Raw genomic sequence first — 23,359 nt, 5'->3', positions numbered from 1 at the left:
TAAATACCTCTGATTCCACAAAAGAATTACAATAAATATACTTTACAGTACATATGGGGCTACTTTATAGCACTAGTGCGAGAAGTAGCATATTATGTTACTGTGTCGAACATTTAAAGGGCCATATGTACTGTAAAACGTTGTACGATACATGTGCGAATAGGTAATTCGCAACTCGTGTCGATTTAAAACACTCCCTTCGGTCGTGTTTTAATTTATCGCCACTCGTTTCGAATTTCCTATTTTTCGCACTTGTATCGTAATGTACTATTATTTGGTAATTAGGGCTTACGGTTCTTCCCAAGTCAATATAACAATTACAGCGACATCATACATAGCGATCATTAGGTCCTTTTTATGGTAGTTAAATTAAAGTTGTGGTCCTACTAACGTGTAGGTTAGAATCTAATTTTTTGAACACCCTATAGCGCCACACGCAGAGCCAATAAAAACCGTTGGTTTCCCTTTCACACTATTATCCGATTCTTTTGAAGTTGGAACACCGATCTAAATGGAGTGTTTTCGCTTCCTCCTGTCAATTTATGACGTCACGTATGTGTCTTTAAGTTTGTAAAAACGCCTAATGGTATTGTTTTAACTTTGGCTTAACGGACTCGCATCCAGGCCATAATTATAAAAAAAAATGTTTTAATTTTTAAAGATGGCTTAAAGGACTCGTATCCAGGCCATAAATGTAAAAAAATGTTTTAAGAGTTTCAAGCTTTTATGTAATGAGTTGTCTGCGCCATTTTAATCCTAATTATTTCGCAAAATATAGTCAAGGACTGCATTATATGAAACAATATATTGTTTGGCAATGATATGCACATTATATGAAACAAAATATAATTTGGCAAACCAGCTCTTAAGCAAAAGTATAAAAATAGGTATGATTTGTGTGAAAATATGGGTACTAATTAATATTTAATCTACAAAATGAGTACATACATACATATACATATATACATACTTCTAGTTCTACCCGTTCCTATCAAATTCTGATTTTAAAAGTTTTGAAAAAAGAATCAACGTTATCACTAAAACGAGCAAAAACGGCTAAGACGCAAATAAAACACGCTATGCAACCGTTCGCAGCAGACGGTAAAATTATAGGTAAATGAGAAAAATGTGCAATTGATACAAATTGCCTTTGCCATCATCGGGCTGGAAACAAAAAAGCGCGCGTTTGAAGGGAGGCGATGGAAACAAGCCGACAGGCAACCTTTGAGAACTCCTATCTCACTTAACCTTCCAACCAATATTCAACCTTACTCCCCTAAGTTAACGTTAAATGTTAAACTTCAAATACTTATGATACGCGGTTTACAAATTTACGTATTGAAATTAATAATTAATTTCTACGCCGAGTTCGTTCGATGTTTTGTTCTGAATTCGAAATTTAAAAAGTTGTCTCCATGTTGTCGAACTTTTAGTTTTTTTAGCCTCGATGCCGATTGTCATTTTGATTTAGAAAAAGGGAAACAAGAGGTTGTTTAGCTATTGATGCTTTCATGTTAGGAGTTTAGGTACGAATGTTACGAATATTTTTTTATTTTACCGTATTTCCCCATCTTCCTCTGCATTATTTTGCTATTCTATACAAATTTATTTCTATAATCATTTATTTTTGGCGTAGAAAAATCAGTAGTCACACAGGCATTATGAAATATTTATGATATTCAAATTCGATATCGTTAATAGTCGTTTAAAAATTAGGTCATAAAAATCCAAATAAGTCGGTTGAATAAATCAATAAATGAGCGATATCGATTCCAAACGATCACTTATCGAATGAAGCTATCGACGATTCGGTTTCACATTACGCGCTCACTATTCAAACTTTGAAAAAAGAATACAGAAAACTTTTGAATTAAGAACGGAAATCAACCGTCCCTCGCATTTGTTCGAAGTGTGAAAGGATCGATTTGAATGAAGAACAAACTTATTCGTACGTGCGGCAAAAAGTGGAACTAAACATTTTTGCATACGATTTACATAGATTTATTTTGACAGCACGCCATTTTTAGCCGTTTTGTTAAATTTGTGATTATTGTTCAAATGAAAATAAAAGGCTGAGATTTAATGAAAAATAAGAATAAGAACTGATTATTGTCGTGATCTTGATTTAGTATTAATGTTATCTCACGGGCGTTTTTAAACGAAAACCGATAAAATATAATTTTATTGTTTTTTAGGCACTTAATGAAGTTAAATTAAGCTTTTCGGTATCCCATTAAGCAATCGTAAAACGGTTATAAAAAGGTTGATACGACTATTGATCAGTGGAACTATTTTATGTAGTTTTTATTGTTATTTATTGAGGAATAAAACCTTTTTATGAATGTCATCGGTTCGTAAGGATTGTGGTCAGTTTCGGTAATATTTTTATGTATTTCCTACGGGTAACCGGGCGATCATAAAGTACGTTTATTGCTTGTTAGGTAAATCGATATGTTTAAAGTTTCATTATTAAACTAAAAACTCATATCATATCAAAATACCATGTAAAACAGATTTTTATGGGGAATTTGAAACTAAGTATAAGAAATATTTAGAAAATAAACAAAATATTCGATGTTACACGGCGCTATTCGAAGAATGAAATACGGAAAAGATAAGATAACGATAAGTTCTGGTTTAGATAAGTTCTCAATTAGATATCGTTTGTATGTCGTATAATTGACAGAAGCAGCACGATTCGGGCAACCAATGTCACTTTGACGTTAGAAATATCGTAAATAGATCTTATTGAGATCACAGCAGATTTGATCGTTTAGTTATCGATCTTTTCAATCTCTTTCCACGATCTTAAGCATCTCTTAATCATTCTTCGAATCGGGCCCATAGGCCAGATACTCTACAAGTATTGTTGATCATTAATATTACTTGTTTTTGCGATGTACCATTTTTACAATTTAAAAACAAATATTTTTTTAGTTTATAAACACCCAGGAACGTTTATTTATTTATTTAAACTTTATTGCATAAACAAAAAAAAAATACAAATGGCGGACTTAATGCCAAAAGGCATTCTCTACCAGCCATTGGGTAAAACAGAGACAAAAATGTTGGTGCACTTATAACGTAACGTTCCTGAAGTAATGTTTCTTTAACCGTTTTGTTTTACAAATAGAAATTAAAATTTACAAGTATTTTTACTTAGAAATCCGACCTAAGTATGTCGATATTCTGAAACCAATGGACAGGTCTAGTTTTATCACAAAAATAAATGCGTTTAATGAAGTAACCTTTATTCAATTGAACATTTACGATATATTAAATAATTGAAATGCCATAAAGTAAAATTAATGGTACATCCAGTTTTATGTCACCCGCATTGTTGGACGATGGAAAACTATTTCGAGATGCGTAAATCCGATAGTTAGCGTAATCAGATTTATAAAAATATGTTATTAATACATTAAATTCAATATCAAAGCAATATCATATTATAAAAATCCGATTTCGTCTCCACAAGGGTAAATTCGTAACTTATGGGATCAAATTTCGCTCAATTTCTTACGTTAAAAGGCGCATTTCCGTTTGAAAATCTACAAAACAGGAGGTATTTGAGGGTAAATCTGAATATTCCTATATAATATTATCTTCGGTTACCACGCTAATTTCTCATGAAACAAAACTATGTAAACGGATTAAATCGCGTATAATGAATTTAATGAAATGAAAATATTTATTTTCAGGCTACTATATACCTTAAAACTAGCATACACATTATTAAAAAACATCTTAAAACTAAAACACACACAATTATGGCTGTTCGCAATCCCACAGTGTCAGGGAACCGGCCGCAGGTTTTTTTGAGATTTGAATCCTTTACAGCATTCGTGGTCAACGGGAGATTGATACGCAATATGATACCGTATCCATAGTTTTATTTTATTCCTTTAGAATTAGAACTATGTAAATATTGAATCTGCGCTTCTGAATGTGGCCTTCTTCTTTCCATCCTCTTACCCTCTGCTGGAGTGTAGGACTCAAATCATATTCTTCCACTGACTCCGATCCTGCAGCTTATAATTACCCATATTGGCCGTAGGTTATAATTTATATTATTTATGAAATGACGTTTGTCATAAGACTTCCTAAGCCGTTCCTTCTGAAGAGGCATAAATCGTGTATTTTAGTGCTGTACTATAATTATCGTTTTTAGTGATATATGTATTTACTTAAACTATCTTTAAAGCTTAGTGGCTCGTAAAAATAGAGATATACTAGTGAGAGATGTCAGCAATATTTTAAACAGGTGCATGACAATCAATAAAATAAACATATTTTTGAATTACTTGTATCTCCTGCGTTAATTTTTGTGTGTGATTTTTAAGTGGTCTATAATAATTTGTAATTATTTTTATACCTCCTGTATAAATAACATATATGTATACACTTACTAATTCTTTTAATGGACTAGGTATATATATTCAACGAATTGTTATCTCCTGAATGACATCTTCAAACAGTTGACATGCCCAAATAGGTGAGTTGTTAAAATAAATTTCTAATTAACAAATTAATACAGATAACGCGGGAAAATCCACAGGAAATATTGACGCAATAAAAACGAGACACGACCAATAAAGCTGAAAAACTCATATTGGAATGTAGAATACGATATATCGCAACAAACCGCCGTTAAATCAAACGAAATGTGCGGATGCATATAAATAGGAAAGCGATCAGAACGAGTGACATTCGTTAGGAACGAGAAAAAAATCTATAAAAACTCATAAAGTGGTCATAAACACGAAGGAGGTAATAAAAGACGGTCCGATGTCGCTCAGCTGTCGCGGTTATTTTCGAACTTCGAACGAAATCGAACATCGAACGAGGGGATCGCTGAGATTTTAAAATTGGAACGGTTTCAGTGTGTGATATTGTTTTTAATTTATGCGTTTTGTCTTTTTGTCAGCCAGCGTTTCTAGAAAAGGGTGATCGAAGGTTTGTGAACTTTGAAAATCGAATGCAATTGAATCGAACGACGTTTATGTTTGAATAGTTGTATTAACTACCAGTGTTTCTAGAAAGGGTACAGTTTAGATTTTTAGAATCGCAAAAGATAACATTGAGATTTGCACTTTGAAAGAGCTTTCGGATCTTTTTTCATACTTTAAAATCATTAAATGCTATTATTAAAAGTACTTACATCAATAAAGATTGTTGATTTTCATTTCTTTGGCCTAATTTATTGTACATTCTGATTCTCCAACACGCACCAACGTGTTATGTCCCTTTCTTATAATTGAAAGGGTGAGGAATATATATCCTATCACTCCTACAGGTGAACTGAACTGCTGAATGATAGGGATGATAAGTGCGCCAATGTTCTAAAAAGAGGAAGACCATGCGATGTGGAGGAGAACAGAAAGCAGACCCAAGACCAGAGTCCAGGGGTTCCGTTCAGGAAATATTTGAGAAAACAGCTTAGGAAGTATTTGTGTGCATAAGAGAGAGGGAGAGAAAGAGAGACATCTTAGAATAAAATAGGTATTGTTTAGGCGATTTTCCCAGTTTTTAGCACTCGTTTACTACGGTTTCCGCCGACCGCGTGCCAAGTGGGTGAGTGTCAATGGAACAACGTATTTTCGTTCTCAAATTAATTATGTGACTTGTAGAACGGTAAAAAATTGTTATTTCGCTGAAAAATTTGAAATTCCGATTGTTTTATGCTTCGGTGAAATGTTTATTGGTGATTTATTTTATTGATTTTACGAATATCTACTTGACTTCTGCCAGTTGTAATGCTCGCATAATTGTTTTTTTTTTGTTTTTTCATATAAGTATTCCTCAAATAATAAATAAATAGAAGTTATACATAATCACTTAACTAATAAACGTCCCACAGCTGGGCGGGCACAGGTCTCTGCAAATTTTTCAATTCTTCTAATTTTCTTCGCAAATATATTAAAGTTTCCTAACAATGTTTACCTTCATCTAAATGGCAACTGACAATTCATACAATCATACTAAGAGCTTTACTTAAGCATCCGAAGATAGAATAAAACCCATGTTATTGGCTGTCAGAAAATATAACTGTAGAAATACGAGTACCTATACTGAAAAACATCCAACTTATCAGTAGAAAAAGGCGCGAAATTCAAATTTTCTATGGAGAGGCATCTCTTCGGGCCTACATTTATTTTAACTGCCGCCTTTTTGTAACTGACAAGGTCGCTGTGTCAGAGTATACTTAATAAAATGACTAATCCGAATAAAAGTAGCATTACTGAAAAAAAAACATAAGTTTAGATTTCGAACACGATCCGATTGGAATGCATTCCAATTGTTCTATTTTCAAATTTCGAATTCGAATGTTTTGATACAATTTTATTTCGTTACGTTGATAGACACACGGTGGCTATTTATTGCAACGACCCGAATTTCTAGTTGCATTCTGTTCTGTTTACTTCTTTTTTCCTGTCATCAGATTTCTCAACGACTTTTGACACAGATTTTATAAGAGGAGGAGTTTAAGTGTTTACCTGTTTACAAACTGAAATAGTCTACTGTTCAAAATATACAGTTTAAAAGCATATTAAACACTGGGTTGATAAGCGACACTTTTTTTTTCTTGGGACATCAGCATCATGCTATATTTGCTGTAGGTATGTGAGGGGTGTGGTTAGAGAAATCAAAGCGATCACACTCGATGTGTCAAAAAACTTATCAAAATATCAGTTTCGTCCGTCACGAAATTTGCAAGAATCCCAGACTTGGTTAGTAATAAAATTAATGTCATTATATTTTGATTGTAATGATCTCTACTCCCACATATTGTTTACAAATCGACATTCCATTTTTAAAACCGTTTAATAAGCCGATTTCATCAGCATTGACGCGCAACGGCAGCCGTTCGAAAATCGAAAACATTTCAAATTTAGAATCGTCTTCAGAACTACACAACTAGAATCGAAAACAGCGATTAGTTTAAGTGTCAGCGTTCGAACTTTTAAAAATAATGTCGCCTGTTGTGTGTATTCTGATTGCCTACCGACCGTTGGTGATTCTAACGCTTAAGCAAAACCAGTGTAACCAAGAGCTCGTGACACATTGTAACTACCTATACGTAATCGTAGAGCTCAATTAGACTAGTTTATGTTAGACTTCGAATCGCCTGCATTTTGAGAGCGATTATAATAATATCGAAGTTTTAAATATAGAAGAATGCGCCCATTCCGTTCGCTTTACGATGTTTGTCAGTTAATGATTTCGGTTGAGAAATTGGAAAATGGCGGCTTCGACCATAGACAATTTCTTTTATCTTCGAATTCCGAGGGGCTATGGGGCAATCGCAATGTGCCATATAAATTAAAATGTGGGTGTCTCGATTATTCACAACAGTAGCGGGACTATCAGAAAGTAATCCGAAGCATATTAACTCACTTTTCTATGAAAAAGGTGCGTCAAATATCTTTAAAAATAATAGTAGCGTGAGATGCTTAATTATTTTAAGAAAATTCGGTAGAAATACACATACACACATGAAATTAAACAGACTAATTTTAATAATTAAGAAAAAAAACAGGCATTTGAAGAATATTGCACACTTGACAAATACCAATGGGGACTTAAAGAGATGATTGCAAAAGATTATTTTTGAAACCATTTCCATGCGAAAGAAAATCTATGCTAGATAGTAAGCGAATGCTGAAGCACTTGTGGATTGAGCTCTAATCCTACTAAAATCTAGAAAGAAAAAAATCAGACAAGTGCGAGTCGGACCGTACTTTTTAGTATTTACGTACGGCAACAGAAATACATCATTTGCGAAAATTTCAATAGTCTAGCTATCACGGCTCATGAGATTACAGGCTGGTGACAGACGGACATACAGACGGACAGCGGAGTCTTAGTAATAGGGTCCCGTTTTACCCTTTGGGTACGGAAACCTAAAAACTACTTCAAATCGATAAATAAATCTATAAATAGCCACAATTAAGTAATAGTTTATCAAACCACTGACCGACGGGTAGCCGGTACAAATCCCGACGTGTCACATCGAGCGGGCATTAACTCATCAAGAGAATTAGTTCATCAAAGTAAATTATTGTATTACAATCTGTTCAATCCCGTAGCTTAAGCGTCTCACGAACACGCCACCAAAATACTCTTAAATAAATAAATAAATATTATAGGACATTATTACACAAATTGACTAAGTCCCACGGTAAGCTCAATAAGGCTTGTGTTGCGGGTACTTAGACAACGATATATATAATGTATAAATATTTATAAATACTTAAATACATAGAAAACACCCATGACTCAGGAACAAATATCCATGCTCATCACACGAATAAATGCCCTTACCAGGATTTGAAGCCGGGACCATCGGCTTCATAGGCAGGGTCACTACTCTTGTACAATCGGATTTACACTAATTTTCACGATTTTTAGTCAATGTTATTTAACAAAACGAAACTTCATCGGGTATAATAAGTTTTAAATTTACCTCCGGCGCTTCGTGGACGGCGTTGTCCCCGTGGTCTCGAACACAGACGAGATTCAGAGGGCCTACCACGAACCACGTTCGACATGTTGCCTCTCTGTCGCACTTGTAAATTCGTACGTAAGTTTGACAGGGAGGCAACACGTCGAACGTGGTTCGAGTCGTCTCCGAGACCACGGAAACAACGCCGTCCTCGAAACGACGGAAGAATTTAAAAACTTATTATTCGCGATTAAGTTCCGTTTTAATAAATAATAATAAAATCTAATAGACGCTCTTATTTTAAAACGACAAGCTTAAGTTACATGATTTTTGGTATGATCATTTATTTTTGTCTGGTATTAGTTTTCGTCGCTAAAAGTTATTGTACAAAAAAATAGAGCGAGCAGAACTCAGATCATAGAAAGAAGCCTTCCTTTCTTCTACAGGATATAACAAGTTCGCCGGACGATACCGATTACCAGTTCGCCGGACGATATCGGCCTGTCAGTTATTCGTAAAAGCTGGATCGCCAATAACTGACAGGCCGATATCGTCCGGCGAACTGGTAATCAGTGGGCCCCTGTATGGCATATTCGATCGGTATCGTGTTATGAGTAGGATAAAGTAAACGCAACTTTTTTGACGCCAATATTTTTTGGCTGTTATATGGAGGGTTGGCCGATTTGTTGGACGACCTGCTCCACAGATTTTTTTTTATTTTTCGCGTCAAAAAATGTTTTTTCCTGCTTCTTTCTAGGCAAAACATGATACTGAATATGCCCTTTAAACGGATCCCCATTATTTTTGTTACACCTTATATGATCTGAGTAGAAGTTTTGTCTAATGTTTTGAAATTCAACAAATTTCGACTCACTCGAATTTTGTTGAATTTCAACATTTGTATATATGTTCCTGTTTGGCCCAATGGTTGACTCGTAGAGAATGCCTTATAGCATTAAGTCCGCCATTTGTAATTTTTTGTATTGTGCAATAAAGGTTAAATAAATAAATAAGAGATATTATTTATTCTTGAATATTCATGTAAAATTTCATGTTATTTCAGAATGTGGTCTTGAAAAGAGAGTGTAACTTGGATTGTATGGTGGCGGCTAGGTTCGTATGCCTCTTAATTAAATGCAGGAGCACACATGCTTATACCCCATTTCATTTACCATGCCGGGATTCCACTTGAGACAGTCATTAGGCGTAAACAATACAAGTAGTGACAACAAAAGATACCCGAATAACTTTTTTTGCGGCGTTGTGCCTACATGTAACTGTCCAGTATTGATCTTTTTTTTTGTGTTATTATTTGAACACACTCTGGTTTTGAAGAGCAGAGATCGTAAAGCAATCGTTAAACAATAGATCAACATTATGGTTCTATTTGTGCAGTTTTAAGTGGAATCCCCCCATGGTAAATGAAATGGGGTATAATTCTAAAAATTACTAGACAGTTCATTTTAGGTTTCACCGTTGACCTAAAGCTTGAAATACCATTGTTTAATAATCTAAGATAATTCGCAATTTCCTAGACATTTCCCAGACAATGCATACATAATTGCACCGCTAATATCTGCGTCACGAATTCGAATCATGACGTATACTTATATTGCAAAAGTCGCGTGGGGTGTATTCTCAAAACGTTGACAAAGTTCAGACGGATTCCAACTGGTAATCGACTTCGAGTCGACTTCGACTTACCACTAAAACGTGACCTGTGATTTCAGTCCTCAACTGTGCGTTTCCCCAGAAATTTCCTGCATCGCACAGTTAAACTATGGAATGAACTGTATTTCAGCCGACCTTCAAACCTTAGAAAATAGCGTACTCCCATCTTGAAGGCCGGCAAACCACTTGCAACCCCACTGGTGATACAAATGTCCATGGGTGATAGTAATTGCTTACCATCAGACGATTCGTTTGCCTTCGTAATCATAAAAAACTGTCTGTTCTAGTCAAATATGTATTGAAGCTACGTAAATTGTGGTTACTTCGACTCAGAAATGTGCAGGCAATTGTTTTAGTTGTCAAATTGTCAGTATGGTGAAATAGGAGCTGTACCCCTAGTGTAAATATTTTCGACAGCGAAACGTGACGTACGCGTTTGCGTTAAGTGTCATTTTGTATGAGATTTTTGACTTTCCAAAACGTCCCGCTTGGCGCGCTGTTCAAAAACCCATACAAAATGAGACTTAACGCAAACGCGTACGTCACGTTTCGCTATCGACTAAATTTACACTAGGGGTACTGGAAAGTGCATTTATATTGGTTTCTGTGAGTAGATTAGCCTGTTGAAATGTTGTTAGGAATAATGCTTAAAGAACATGCATGTTTCCGAACTGTGAGAGCGATCTAAACATTGTACTACAAACAGCAAACTAAAAGTCATTCAAATTTCGAACTTATTCCATTCTCACAAAGGTGCAAGGATATATGTATAACGGCAAAGTTATGTTAGTAAATGTCGGTGGCAATTCTACAAGGAAAATGTCATTCAACATGTTTGACTGATCTCTATCGATGCATAGGGTTGGCAAAATCGTGACTATGCGGATTATTTTTGATTGCAATCGTGTTTTAGCTGTGTTTTGAAGAAATTACTAGTTATCGTTATGCAATATGGCCCAAAATACGTTGACTTTTTTTTACTGTGGTTTGTTGATAAGGCTCAGGAGCGACAGGAGCGCTTCGTCCACAATCCTTGTGTTTTAAATTGCGTTTGTGTATCAAAACTAAAGGAGAATATTTTGAAGACATTTTTCTTGTAAAAAAACGTGTGTTTCGTCAAGTATTTTTTGTCAACGTATTTTTGGGACAGCCTATATTAAATACGTGATTGTTCTGTCTAATAAAGTTATTGTCACTATACTCACTATAAAAGTTTTCGTTCATAAAAGAGTATAAAACAGAATGACGGATGATTAGTAAACGAAATTTGATGAATGACGTCATAGTTCGTTTATTTACCTCAATTTCAAATAAAACTACATAAGCGCCAGTATAAAAGATGATTATCGGATTCGTAAATAGAGAGTTATTTTGAAAAGAATGCGTTTATTTATAGCTTGAACAGTTTTTATGGAGCCGTCAAAAACTGTATTACATGAAATTTCGCAAGTCTATTATTATGCTAGACATACTCCTAATATCATACACGTGTCATCTTCATCTTAGATATACATTAAAGGTTTTTGTCTCAATTTTTTATAATTTGTGCACTGCGAAGTAACTATTTTACAACGTTTACTTCAATATGAAAAACAATAGAATTACCTCGTGACATATTTTTTTAATGTGTTAACAAATATATATGATCACGAAGACAATTTTGTCATGAACAGAAATCCATCTGGATTTATTGTCAACGCAAGCCATGTCGAACACCTTTGCAATTTTTTTATAAACATTGCTCTTTTATAGGTATAGCGACGTCTGAAAATATCGATACGGACAAAGTGCCAAAAATATGTATACACAACTTTATTGCCCATATACTAAGGTAGTGTATACATATTTTTGGCACTTTGTCCGTATCGATATTTTCAGACGTGACTGTACAAACTTTAAATAAAATTTTAAAGTAAAAAAGCAATAACTGCCAATCCAACAAGTGGCAACACTGATAGCTTTCAACGCGTCGCACTGTGGGAGCGGGAGCCATTGTTCCGAGATACGCATCGCCAGTGCTCGTACTAATGTGTATGTCGAGTGCTTACAGAATAGGGGCCTGTGGGTCAATTTCAGTTCAACAGGTGAATTTCAACGACGTACCCATGATTCTGGATTTTTTTTTTCATACTTTGTCGTTTGTTAAACAAGCATACGGTCTGATTGTGAGCGGTAACGTAGTCTATGAACGCTTTGAACTCGAAAGGCGAAAGGTGTCTCTAGTACAATGGCGACACTTTAGAAATCTGTATTGTATGTGTATGTATACGACCGGTCTGGCTTAGTGGGTAGTGACCCTGCCAATACAGCCGATGGTCCTGGGTTCGTATCCCGGTCATATATTTGAGTGATGAGCACAGATATTAGTTCCTGAGTCATGAGTGGTTTCTACGTATTTAAGTAATTGCATATACTTATCGTTGTCTGAGTACCCACAACACAAGCCTTTTTGAGCTTACTGTGGGGCTTAGTCAAATTGTGTAAGAATGTCCTATAATATTTATTAATTTATACTCTTGTTTTGAAAGAACATACTGTAAATAAAAATATGTCGGTTTTATTTACAGTAGGTTTGAAATACTTCTTAATTAACTGATTAAAAAGACTATCTGGCATGATATCCAAAACCAAAAAGACCGAACTACGCCCAACGCGTTCGTAATAAATTCAAGCAAGTTATTTTAAACTTAACACCTACCATCAATTCTAAACTTACATTAACGTTAAATTATCGTAAATCTCAGTCGCCACTACCGATGCATCGGTATCAATCGATTAATCGTCCCGTATCGATTATTAATACACGTCAATCGATTAATTGGTTAACTTCTGGGCGCGCGTCAAGTAAGCATTCCATTTTCGAATTTGAGAAATTGCGGCGTCTTTATCTGAATCTGAATGTTCGATATTTGAATTCGAAACTTGGAATTTTAATTTAATTGTGACTAATTTTTTTGATATTTAGAACGTTGACGTTGTTTTTAACTTGATTATTATCTTGAATCGTAGAGAACGTCTATGCTAATTTTACGTTGTTAATATAACGAAATACCTACGTCATAAGAAATAAGCTATAAGTTATAAGAATGATAGATAAGAGTTATAAGAAAAGTGTCAAATTTGACGTTTTTGTTTGAAGAAACGTTACTTTTGACACTGACGTATCTAATCCATATTGTATATTTAGCAAATGTTTGACGTATCATAAAGTTCGATTCGGGCCGATTAAGTAATCTTATGACATTATCTTCGATTACTGCGGTAGTTATTCATGAAATAAAAACTATGTAAACGGATTATATCGCGTATAATAAATATATATATAATATTAAATGTCTTCTATAATTTTAATAGGTATGTAATAAATAAACACTAATATAAAGTTTGCGGTTGATTGATTTGAAACGATTTAATTATAGTATAAATAAAATTAATCGGTTCTTGCCTTCAAACCCTTTAAACTGTTTAAATATGTGACCTTTTAAACATTTATTTATTAAAGTAGTACTATTCGATAGTGCAGTCATCGATCATCATTAAGTTTAGTATCGATATATTGCGTGACCGGAAAAAACATCGAGTTCTACTATTAAATATTACGTTGGATAGATTGCAGAAAACCCTGGATTAAAAACTATCAGTTATTGTAAATGTTCTTTGTACGGTCTATTTCATATAGAAAATAATATACCTTAACTGTCAACGATGGGTTTTTTTAAAACTATTACTAAATTATTTACGATCACGACATATATTTTTCAAATCTGGCACCTTTTTCTAATAAAATAATAGTTTGTCAGACAGTTTACATTCTGCTGCAAAAATTACTATATTGCAGTTTAATCAATCGTCTTATACATAGGCTAAATTTAAGGAATACACACGCTTTTTAGGGTTCCGTAGTCAACTAAACCCTTATAGTTTCGCCATGTCCGTCTGTCTGTCTGTCTGTCTGTCCGAGGCTTTGCTCCGTGGTCGTTAGTGCTAGAAAGCTGAAATTCGGCATGGATATATAAATTAATAAAGCGGACAAAGTCGTACAATAAAATCTAAACATTTAATTTTTTTGTACACGTAAAGTGGGGAAGAATTTTTTTTCTTCAACCCTACAGTGTGGGGTATCGTTGGAAAGGTCTTTTAAAACTAATAGGGGTCTTCAACAAACATTTTTTGATAAAGTGAATATATTCGGAGATAATCGCTCCGAAAGAAAAAAAATGTCCCCCCCCACCCCTCTAACTTTTGAACCATAGGTCCAAAAATATGAAAAAAATTGTGGAAGTAGAGCTTAAGAAAGACATTAAATGAAAACTAAAGCGGACATGATCAGTTTAGCTGTTTTTGAGTTATCGCAAAAAGTTTCCCATTTATAGTAAAAAGACTTACTTTAATTAGGTATTGATTATGCAAATTTGCCTATTTGTTAACTCGCGTGAAAGGTACCGTTTCATCCCTTGGTTAACAATTTACTATACTTTAAGCTCCAGTTTAGCTTATTGTGACGGAAGAGTAACTACGGAACCCTACACTGAGCGTGACCCGACATGCTCTTGGCCGATTTATTTAAATTCAGAACACCTCAGCGAATTAGCTCGAGTTCTAATAGAACATTATTAGCGTCACTGAAGAACTGTGAGATTGCTATACTCATTAACATGAGGGCGCTCATTTTCTCTTATGAGCTGCATAGAATATTAAAAATTTCCATATTGAAGCTAGGATGATCACTTATGTGTATGTGTGTGTGTGTGTGTGTGTGTGTGTGTGTGTGTGTGTGTGTGTGTGTGTGTGTGAGTGTGTAAAAAATAACTTTAAAATTCGAATGCAATTTTTTATAAGCTGCCAGGAGTTCTGCGTGCTATATTGATTCTAATACAAAACGCATATACTAACACATAAAATTCATACATTCAAAAACTACACCCTAATGAGGGTCGATACACCATAAAGCATAGCATTAATATAATTATAAAAGAGCTTAAAAATCGATTTAACATATCGACTCAAAAAACCACAACTCGTAAAGGCTTTAATCGATTGTTTCGTCGATTATCGTTAAGCGTCGATTGCGTTAAGCCGTAACGACACGCTTGAAGTCGTTCTATTTATAAAATATCGTAACCGCCAAACTATATTCGTCGCTTACGACGTTTTGTATTAAGAATTATATTTGAACTTTAATGTAGAGCCTTGTAGAACATTAGTTGGTCACGACTGTTCTGGAAGGAGTATTGATTTATTTTTTAGGAAATGTGTTTTAGCACGTTAGCGGAAAATGCATTGGTTAATGGTAAGCTGTTTAACAAGGCTTCAAGGGGCCTAGTCAAGTAATAATAGAAAAAAGAACCAAACTTAAATAATGTATGGAAATAATCACGTGACTTTTCATTGCATCTGTCATCCTGATAAATTTTCTTTTCGATCGGAGTTTGTCGATGCACTATTGTTATCTTGGCTAGCCCCCCTGCCTGGTTTTTAAAGGAAGAAGACAATCTTCGACGTCGGGTGTTAAAAACCTGTAGGTAAGTATACATTTGATTTATGTTAAATAAATACCATGCTGTGTATATTAACTTGCTTGTATCTACCCCTTAAATACCTACCGCCTTATTCATAAACGTCTACTAAAGTTACGATGCCGCTAATAATAGTTTGTCCCTTTCCGACGTATTGGTATGATGGAAAGGGACAAACGATTATTAGCTGCATCGTAACTTTAGTACACGATTGTGAATAAGGGGGCTAATAATTTAAAGATAGAACAGAATGTTTATTGCGAACTATTTAAATATTTTAAATAATTAAAAATCAATCGCGATTTACCGCTGCCCAATATTCGTCTGAAACTTGTCACAACAAGTAATCTGGCGTTAGCTTTTATTCCAATTTAAGCCCAATTAATTCATACGAAGGTCGGCTTTCGAATAACGTTGTCAAGTTAGATGAGAGTTTGCGGAAGTTTCCAAATTTCTCTAAGTCCCGGAATGTGATCGGTTCCCATAGCCTTGCTAAGGTATTATTTCAAACGCTGCTCGAACGCTAGTGAAATGAAAACTGAAAATGACCAAAATAATGGAGCTCTCCAAATACACATATTTGTTATGGGTCTAGAGGCCAAGTTACTCTGGTAACCCTTCGTTCGTCTTCACTGCTTTTTCAGAATTCCCATAGCTTTATACAAAAGAATGTGTCCCATTTTTGGCAAAAAGTTGCGTGCTTTCCCAGGCCGGTGTCAGGTCGCGGTATAGACGGAAGGACGAATTCTTGTTGTTTTAGTTTTAATATTGGTCGGTAGATGGCGCTGTACTGCGCTACATCGCGCAAAGTTTTCCCGTTGATGTAAGATGTGGAATAGGCAAGCATTCAAACATAACAATTAAAGCAAAAATAACTTGGTTTATCGGGATTTTTTTGTATCTGTCATGTCATGTTAAATTGAGGACACTGAAGAAAAAAAAAGAAAAAGATAGTTTATTATTCAAGTAGGCATATTACAATGCGCTTATGAACGTCAAATAAAGCTACACCGGCTCTAACCCTACACCTCTGACCCGAGAAGATTTAAATCCCCCTCAATTGGAGGAGGGTATCCCAATACGGACCGGCAAGAAACTCGGCGGGAGACATCTTTTCAAAACATTACATCTTGTAATTAATATGCATACATATGTAAAACACCTTTCACGAGTCGGACTCGCACAGGAAGGGTTCCGTACGATTATCTATAAAAACGGTCACCCATCCAAGTACTGACTCCGCCCGACGTTGCTTAACTTCGGTGATTGGATGAGAACCTCGAGATTGGAAATAAATATTTATTTTATTCTGTTTTTAGTATTTGTTGTTATAGCGGCAACAGAAATACAAAATCTGTAGAAATTTCAACTGGCTAACTATCATGGTTCATGAGATACAGCGTGGTGACAGACGGACGGACGGATAGCGGAGTCTCAGTAATAGGGTCCCGTTTGACCCTTTGGGTACGGAACCCTAAAAATGCTAAAACAAGTCGCACTGGAGGTTTTAAATACAAGAATACTTATTTTAGAAGAATCGGTGAGCAATTATCTTTGAATGCAAAAACGCCGCCTTCACCTCAAACGAGGAATTTACCAGACGCCAAGCAAAAACTTGGCCTGTATTTAAAAATCGATTGCAACCAAAAAATTGTCACTGACAAATGATTTGAACGCCTTGCGGTCGAAATTACGAATTCGAAGATTTGAATTTGGAACAAAAACCGCCATTAGCTTTTTTCGGCTGTCGATTTTCGGGGCTAATCGGGTTTTTTGTCGAACGATAATCGATGCCCACTAATTCGATTTGCGCCCCTCCCACCGGACGGTAGGCGTGTATCTATCGATCGTCTAGTCGGATCGTTAAACAAATTCGAATTTCAAATCGCGTATCGCGAGTAGCTTTAAGCCGACTCGATAATTTGTTTTATTTTTAAAATGAATCGATTGTGGTCATGGACCGGCCATTTGAATGCCGCTAATGTTATTTTAATGATATTTTTCACAATCGGACGATCATCGACGGTTATTAGGCTGGTGGGAATCGACTCAATCTAGCGTGTTGATTATATATCGATTATTTTATATCGTAGCGAGTTCTGCAATCATTTCATGAATCATTGCTAGCCGTGGGGCCCGTGAGATGATACGCTCAGTTTTTTAAAAGATGGCGGAAAGATTCCATTTGCCCATCCATAGAATCAAATAAAACTTTATTCTTTATCTTTAAACACTTGATTGTTACTTGATTGCAGTGAAAATTTAATTTATAATTGTTTAATACACTGATCTGTTTTTCTGTAACTTGTTTGTAAAATTTCGATCCATAAACTCGAGAACCGATCAAATTTGCGAAGCTTTAAAATTCGTATAAACGGCTATTTAAATTACGTTCTAAATTCGAAATCACCTGTCGATGGCATCGATTATACGAAATAAATGTTCGCGATTTCAATCGAGTCGTTTTATAGGCTCTAATTGTTAGTTTTATAAGAGCAAGGCTTATTTCTTTTAATAAGGGCTTAAGTGACATGATTTTTATATTTAAATCCGTCTTTTTTATACTAGTTTGTATAAAGGATGCTGTTAAATAGGGTTTTAAAATACGAGATGGGTGGCTTGAGGTCCATTTATGACTATTGGTTCTGATAGAAGCCTACATAAAATTTTATTGTTAAGGAAACATTCGACTAAGAAATGCAAAAGAACTAATTAAACTATATTATTATTTAGTTGTGATGGAAAATTGTAATTGAAAATTAAATTGAGCTTATATCAAGCGAAAATAGTGCGATTACAGCTCTTAATATTATGGAATAAAGTCGACGGAACTGTATGAAAATGAGCTGTATTGCAACTAGTAATTTGCAAGTAGTAAAAGTATTGCGACTTTACAATTAATCAACCGTTCAATCATTTCAATTAATTTTACTTTACCTCAAGTTTATTCATGTTATTTGTTTTATTGAATCTAAAGACTGCTATATCTTTATACCTAGTATTATTATTTTAGCTATCGTTTTAAAACACGGCAATACTCAAAGTAAAATAATAAATGCAGTTGTCTACAGAATTTAAATAATTATTAATTTATTAGCAAAACTGACCATACATTTCGTATCGATAGCAAATTCGTGGCACGGCATATGTAAATTCAAAAACGGAACGTTTTTAATCATCATTCGAATCGATTACTTCTCAAAACCTCTTATATGCCATCTTTGAGCGTTCTAAATTAAAGTTTATTCATTGACAATAGCGTTCAAATTTGGTAAACATGGGGGATTAATAGTGAGTTTTGGAAAATTGTTTCTCTATTTTCTTAGTGGCCAGTACAATACTATCTTCAGCCATTCAAACGTAGTATCTGCGCGCGCATCTCGCCTGAATGAATATTTATTCCGCTTTTAATCCCTATTGTTCATATTTTACTCGGGCAATATCGGAATCGTTTTGAATTTGGAATTTGACGTTGGCGGTTTGAATTCCGAATGCGGTTGTGTTTTGTTTACTATTGAGAAGTCATCTCGGTACAGTTCAAAAAGTTTTCTATAATTTCTTACAGTAACGTATCTTACTGTACATAAACATGTTTTTACCTATACATAGTCAGTATAATAGTTACAATAGGTGACACTATAGTAATGGTTCTTGATCTGTGGCACACTGATTGCTGTCACGGTGTCAGCCATGTTAATTACGCTTGACAGACGTAATGGGCGCGAATTCAATCTTCGTATCGATTAGCATTGAGAATTACATCGATAATTTACATACGCGTTTGATACATCACTGTTAATGTCAAACAGTGAAAGCAAATATTGATAGACGTTTTAATTTTATTTTGTATTGGTTTAATTATTAACACTTCTGTTTTTTGCCTTAGAAAATATATATCATAGGACAATATTACACAGATCGACCTAGTATCACAGTAAGCTTAATAAGGCTTTTGTTGTGGGTCCTAGACAACGATTATTAAGCACTATTTGTGATGCATTTATCGAAAAAAATATCGACATTTTTTGCGCGATAAGAAAAGATAATACTTCTACTGTCATCTTTATCAAGTATTTTTTTTATTGTTCCATTCAAATCGATGTTTAAATACGTACTTCCTTTGTATTTTGTAATTTCCTGCTGCATCTACAGATAATTCTGCATTAAATAGATACAGATCTGAATTGAATAATGTCGTAACGCAACGATTAGTGATCTGATATTAACATACGGAACAATAGTCGGGTAGAGTCGCATGATAGAACAAATAGACGAAGAGACAGACACACCTACACACTACTGTAACAGCCATGATATGACATAATGCTAATTATATGGTTGACATTTTATTAGGCTATCTCAATGTTGGGCAATGGACTCATTTAAATAAATATTTTTTTAAGCTTATTAATCATATTGTATTGTTTTTGAAATCAGGCCCTTTTAACATTTTACCCGGTAAGTTGTATAGTTTGTATAATAAGTGTTTATATGTATTTACGTTATTAATTTTTCGTGTGTGTGGTATTCAAAAATCGTGGGCTCACATCTCAGTCGTCCCAAAAATGCAAAAAAATATAAACAATTCCACAAGGCAAGAGGTAAATATAGTAATAAAAGGATGACAACTATAAAATCCATCGCGACTAAAATCACAAATTATCATTGGGCAAAAAATCGATAAAACCAAATTAGTCCCAACCCTATATTGCAAATTCGAAAATTAAACCGAAAGTCGATTCCACCGTAGCTGTTAGCTACGGATGTTAATATGTGACGTTGATCAGATATTAGCATACGAAACAATAGTTAGTTAAACAATAGATATAATTGAGGTGGTATCGGTCGGAATCGTTCGGTAATTTCCAAGGGACCCTCAGGTTAATTGCGGTGCTGTAAATTGATTTCGTATCGCCGATAGTGTTGTAATGGTTTGAGTTTAGGATTACGGTATTGCACTAGTGTTGTTGACGGTTACATCTATTTTAAAATTTCATCTATTAACTTCAGCTCGACTCGGTTGGAAAGAGTTGGAAGTAGCCGCTCAGGATCGCGACAAATGGAAAAAAAATCTGCGAGCCCGATGTCCCTAATGAAGGATAACAGGATTACATCATCATCTATTTAACTTCAAACAAGTTTTGAATTTATAAGTCAAAGTCAAAATATGGTTCCGTCTTATGATTTTAGTACTATAAGTCGGAACCTTGTATAAAAGAGCGAATTCCTTCTAATACAAGTTATTAACTTAAAAGTAGGATTTGCCACACGTGTATATCCAGGGCATGATATACGAATTGTGTGTGTTTTTTTTTTTTTTTTTTTTTTTTTTTTTTTATCGAGTATGGCATTTGTTTTATCAATGATCAACTTCAGTTACTAGCCAAATTATGAAGTACACGGAACACTATTGACACGGAAGGACTCTTACTATTGGGTGCTTGCAGAGATTCAAGATATCATTTATTATGATACGGTTTAATGTTGACTAATAATTTCGCAGCAGATTTCACCGACACCAGACTTGTGTGTTTTCTTCGTCCCGTTTCGTCCCTTTAACGGACCAGATAAGAAATCCCCAATTTAAACATCATTATAGTCCTTAGTCCTCCGCGCGCGCTGGGACGACGAACTGCGCGCACGTTTTCCGCTCTGGCGGCGCGCGGCCCGGGATCGGGAAGCATGGAACGAGCTCGTTTTGGAAAAACGCGTTTACCTAAATGAAATAATAAAAACAAAAGAAAAGAAAAACGTAAAATAAATAAATGTAAATTCCATTGTAAGTCACAAAAAATAAAATAAAAACTCCTAGCAGGGCTGGTAACCCATGGAGTTTTATTACCACGCCTCCTTCGTACTCCCTGAAGGAGAGGATTTTAATATAAAAATTATTTCGTTAAATATAAATATATAATCAATGAATGTAAATACTGTAAACAATGTACCTACGCAAGTATTAATTTAATAAATGGCTATTCTGATTCTGATTCTGATAGTCCTTAAACTTCTGTTTAAGGACAGAATAATGAAAGATGACGTTACAGAGTGGTCATGTTTTCCTTATAAGTATTGTCTCATTGTGCTCCAGAAAGGGATAAAACATCGTGTGTTATGTTACCTGTTGCCAAAACTGCGCCAGTAGATATATCCTTTCCTTCTTGAACAACCAGTCCATCGAGTGCATAGCTTGCACCTCGGCCTCCGGCGCCGGCAGGCTTGCCCCCGTCGGGTGCATTAGGGCTGCAGGGGCATTTCACAGCCCGAACGGCATGCCAATGAGCGGAGGACTTTCGGTTTGTTCGCTATTGTGCCCTGCAACGAAAGAATTTTTGCTTTCAAGTCTGCGTGTCAAGTTTTGAAAGGAACAAACTTTTGATTTTGGCATTGGAATCGATTTGAGAGTTGGTTAGGGTTGATGAGTTGTTGTATTTGAAAGTAATAACTCTATTCAAATTATGGGATAGATTGTTAAGTAGATATAAAAGTCACACTAAAAAGTATATTTGGCCCCTGTTAGGTGCATTAAGGCTGCAGGGGCATTATTCAGGCCTAACGGCCAATGAGCTGGTTCTACCAGATTTTTGGTTTGTTCGTTATTGTGCCAAAGAAATAATAATTTGCGATAAAAGCTTGTATCTAAAATGAAATTGAAATCAGCGTGTCAAGTTCAAGAAAGCTTAATTTGAGTTTGGTATTATCGATTCTCTATCCTCTGTTTCCTGTTATGCCTTGTGAAGAAAGATAGACTTATTTGCTTTTTATTCTTGGAACATATTATCTTATATCAGTGGATTTGCGTGAATTCAACGCTTAGTTGTAGTTGAAAATGATAATGCTTTTTAGGTTACTGTGCAATTATAGTAATGTTGAAGATTGTCAAAAGAAAAGAAAAAAAAATCGTAGGTCTAACGCAGCGGCTTACGTGAGCGATGACTCGCGAATGCGACGCGGCGCGGCGGCCCTACGCCATTCGAAGATCGCCTACGTAGAGCACTTCCATAGGTGTCAAAGGATTGAATTCACCCGCGCCACTTCGCGTTCGCGAGTTATTCGCTCACGTAAGACACTGCCTAATTAAGCTTGTACCCGTCGATGATTTCCTTGTAAAGTTTTAAAAGAAACAGACTTTTGAGTTTGTAATAGTATAATTATGATAATGTTCAAGATTTTTAAGTGTAAGTATCACACTGAGAAGTAACACTGGCCCCGTCGGCTGCAGGGGCATTTCACAACCCGAATGGCCAACGTATTACGAACAGAGGACTTTGCGTGTGAACGCGGTTGTTCGCATTGTGCCCTGCGAAGAAAGAAAGACTAATTTAGTTCGTATCGATTGATTTGCGTGTCAAGTTTTGAATGAACAGAGTAATTTGAGTTTCTGTCGATTTGCATGTTGGGTTTGGTAGTTGTAGGTTAAGTTAGAAATCGAGCTATCTGTTCGCTTTTGTGCCCTGGAAGGAAAGAAATAAAACTAATCAGTGTTTATTAATTCGCGTGCAAGTTTGGAAAGAAAGAAAATTTTTTGCTATAGGTATCGATTCGCGTGCCGTTGTAGTTGAAAATAATAAAGCTTTTCATCATATCGTATAATTATGTTAATATTCAAGATTGTCAAGCATAAGAGCTATTCATTTATGGCATTTTTAGACATGCAGTTGATACAAATTATTATTATTAGGTATATCAAATCACCACAGTGTCAGTAACTGTATTGCGTGCCGTCTGA

The 23,359-nt window shown here is 35.1% G+C and overlaps 1 protein-coding gene and 1 long non-coding RNA gene across 5 annotated transcripts in view; one reads left to right on the top strand and one right to left on the bottom strand.

Moving 5' to 3' along the window:
- Window positions 1-23,359, top strand: part of LOC133528862 (uncharacterized) — a 455,073-nt gene that overhangs the window by 104,516 nt on the left and 327,198 nt on the right. The gene's annotated exons all lie outside the window — the stretch shown is intronic.
- The window catches only part of LOC133528835 (homeobox protein cut), a 200,226-nt gene that overhangs the window by 152,322 nt on the left and 24,545 nt on the right, over window positions 1-23,359 (bottom strand). For 3 of the 4 annotated variants that reach the window (XM_061866317.1, XM_061866318.1, XM_061866321.1), the window contains exon 2: window positions 21,752-21,945. In XM_061866317.1, the coding sequence (XP_061722301.1) occupies window positions 21,752-21,868 (117 nt within the window). In that variant the 5' untranslated portion in view covers window positions 21,869-21,945. Of the gene's footprint in view, window positions 1-21,751; window positions 21,946-23,359 lie in introns of those variants that run through there. The other variant, XM_061866322.1, reaches the window with a different exon arrangement.

Source organism: Cydia pomonella, chromosome 20 (assembly GCF_033807575.1).
Source record: "Cydia pomonella isolate Wapato2018A chromosome 20, ilCydPomo1, whole genome shotgun sequence".
Lineage (NCBI taxonomy): Eukaryota > Metazoa > Arthropoda > Insecta > Lepidoptera > Tortricidae > Cydia > Cydia pomonella.
Note: the sequence above shows the minus strand (reverse complement) of the source record. Positions and strands in the feature narration are given on the sequence as shown.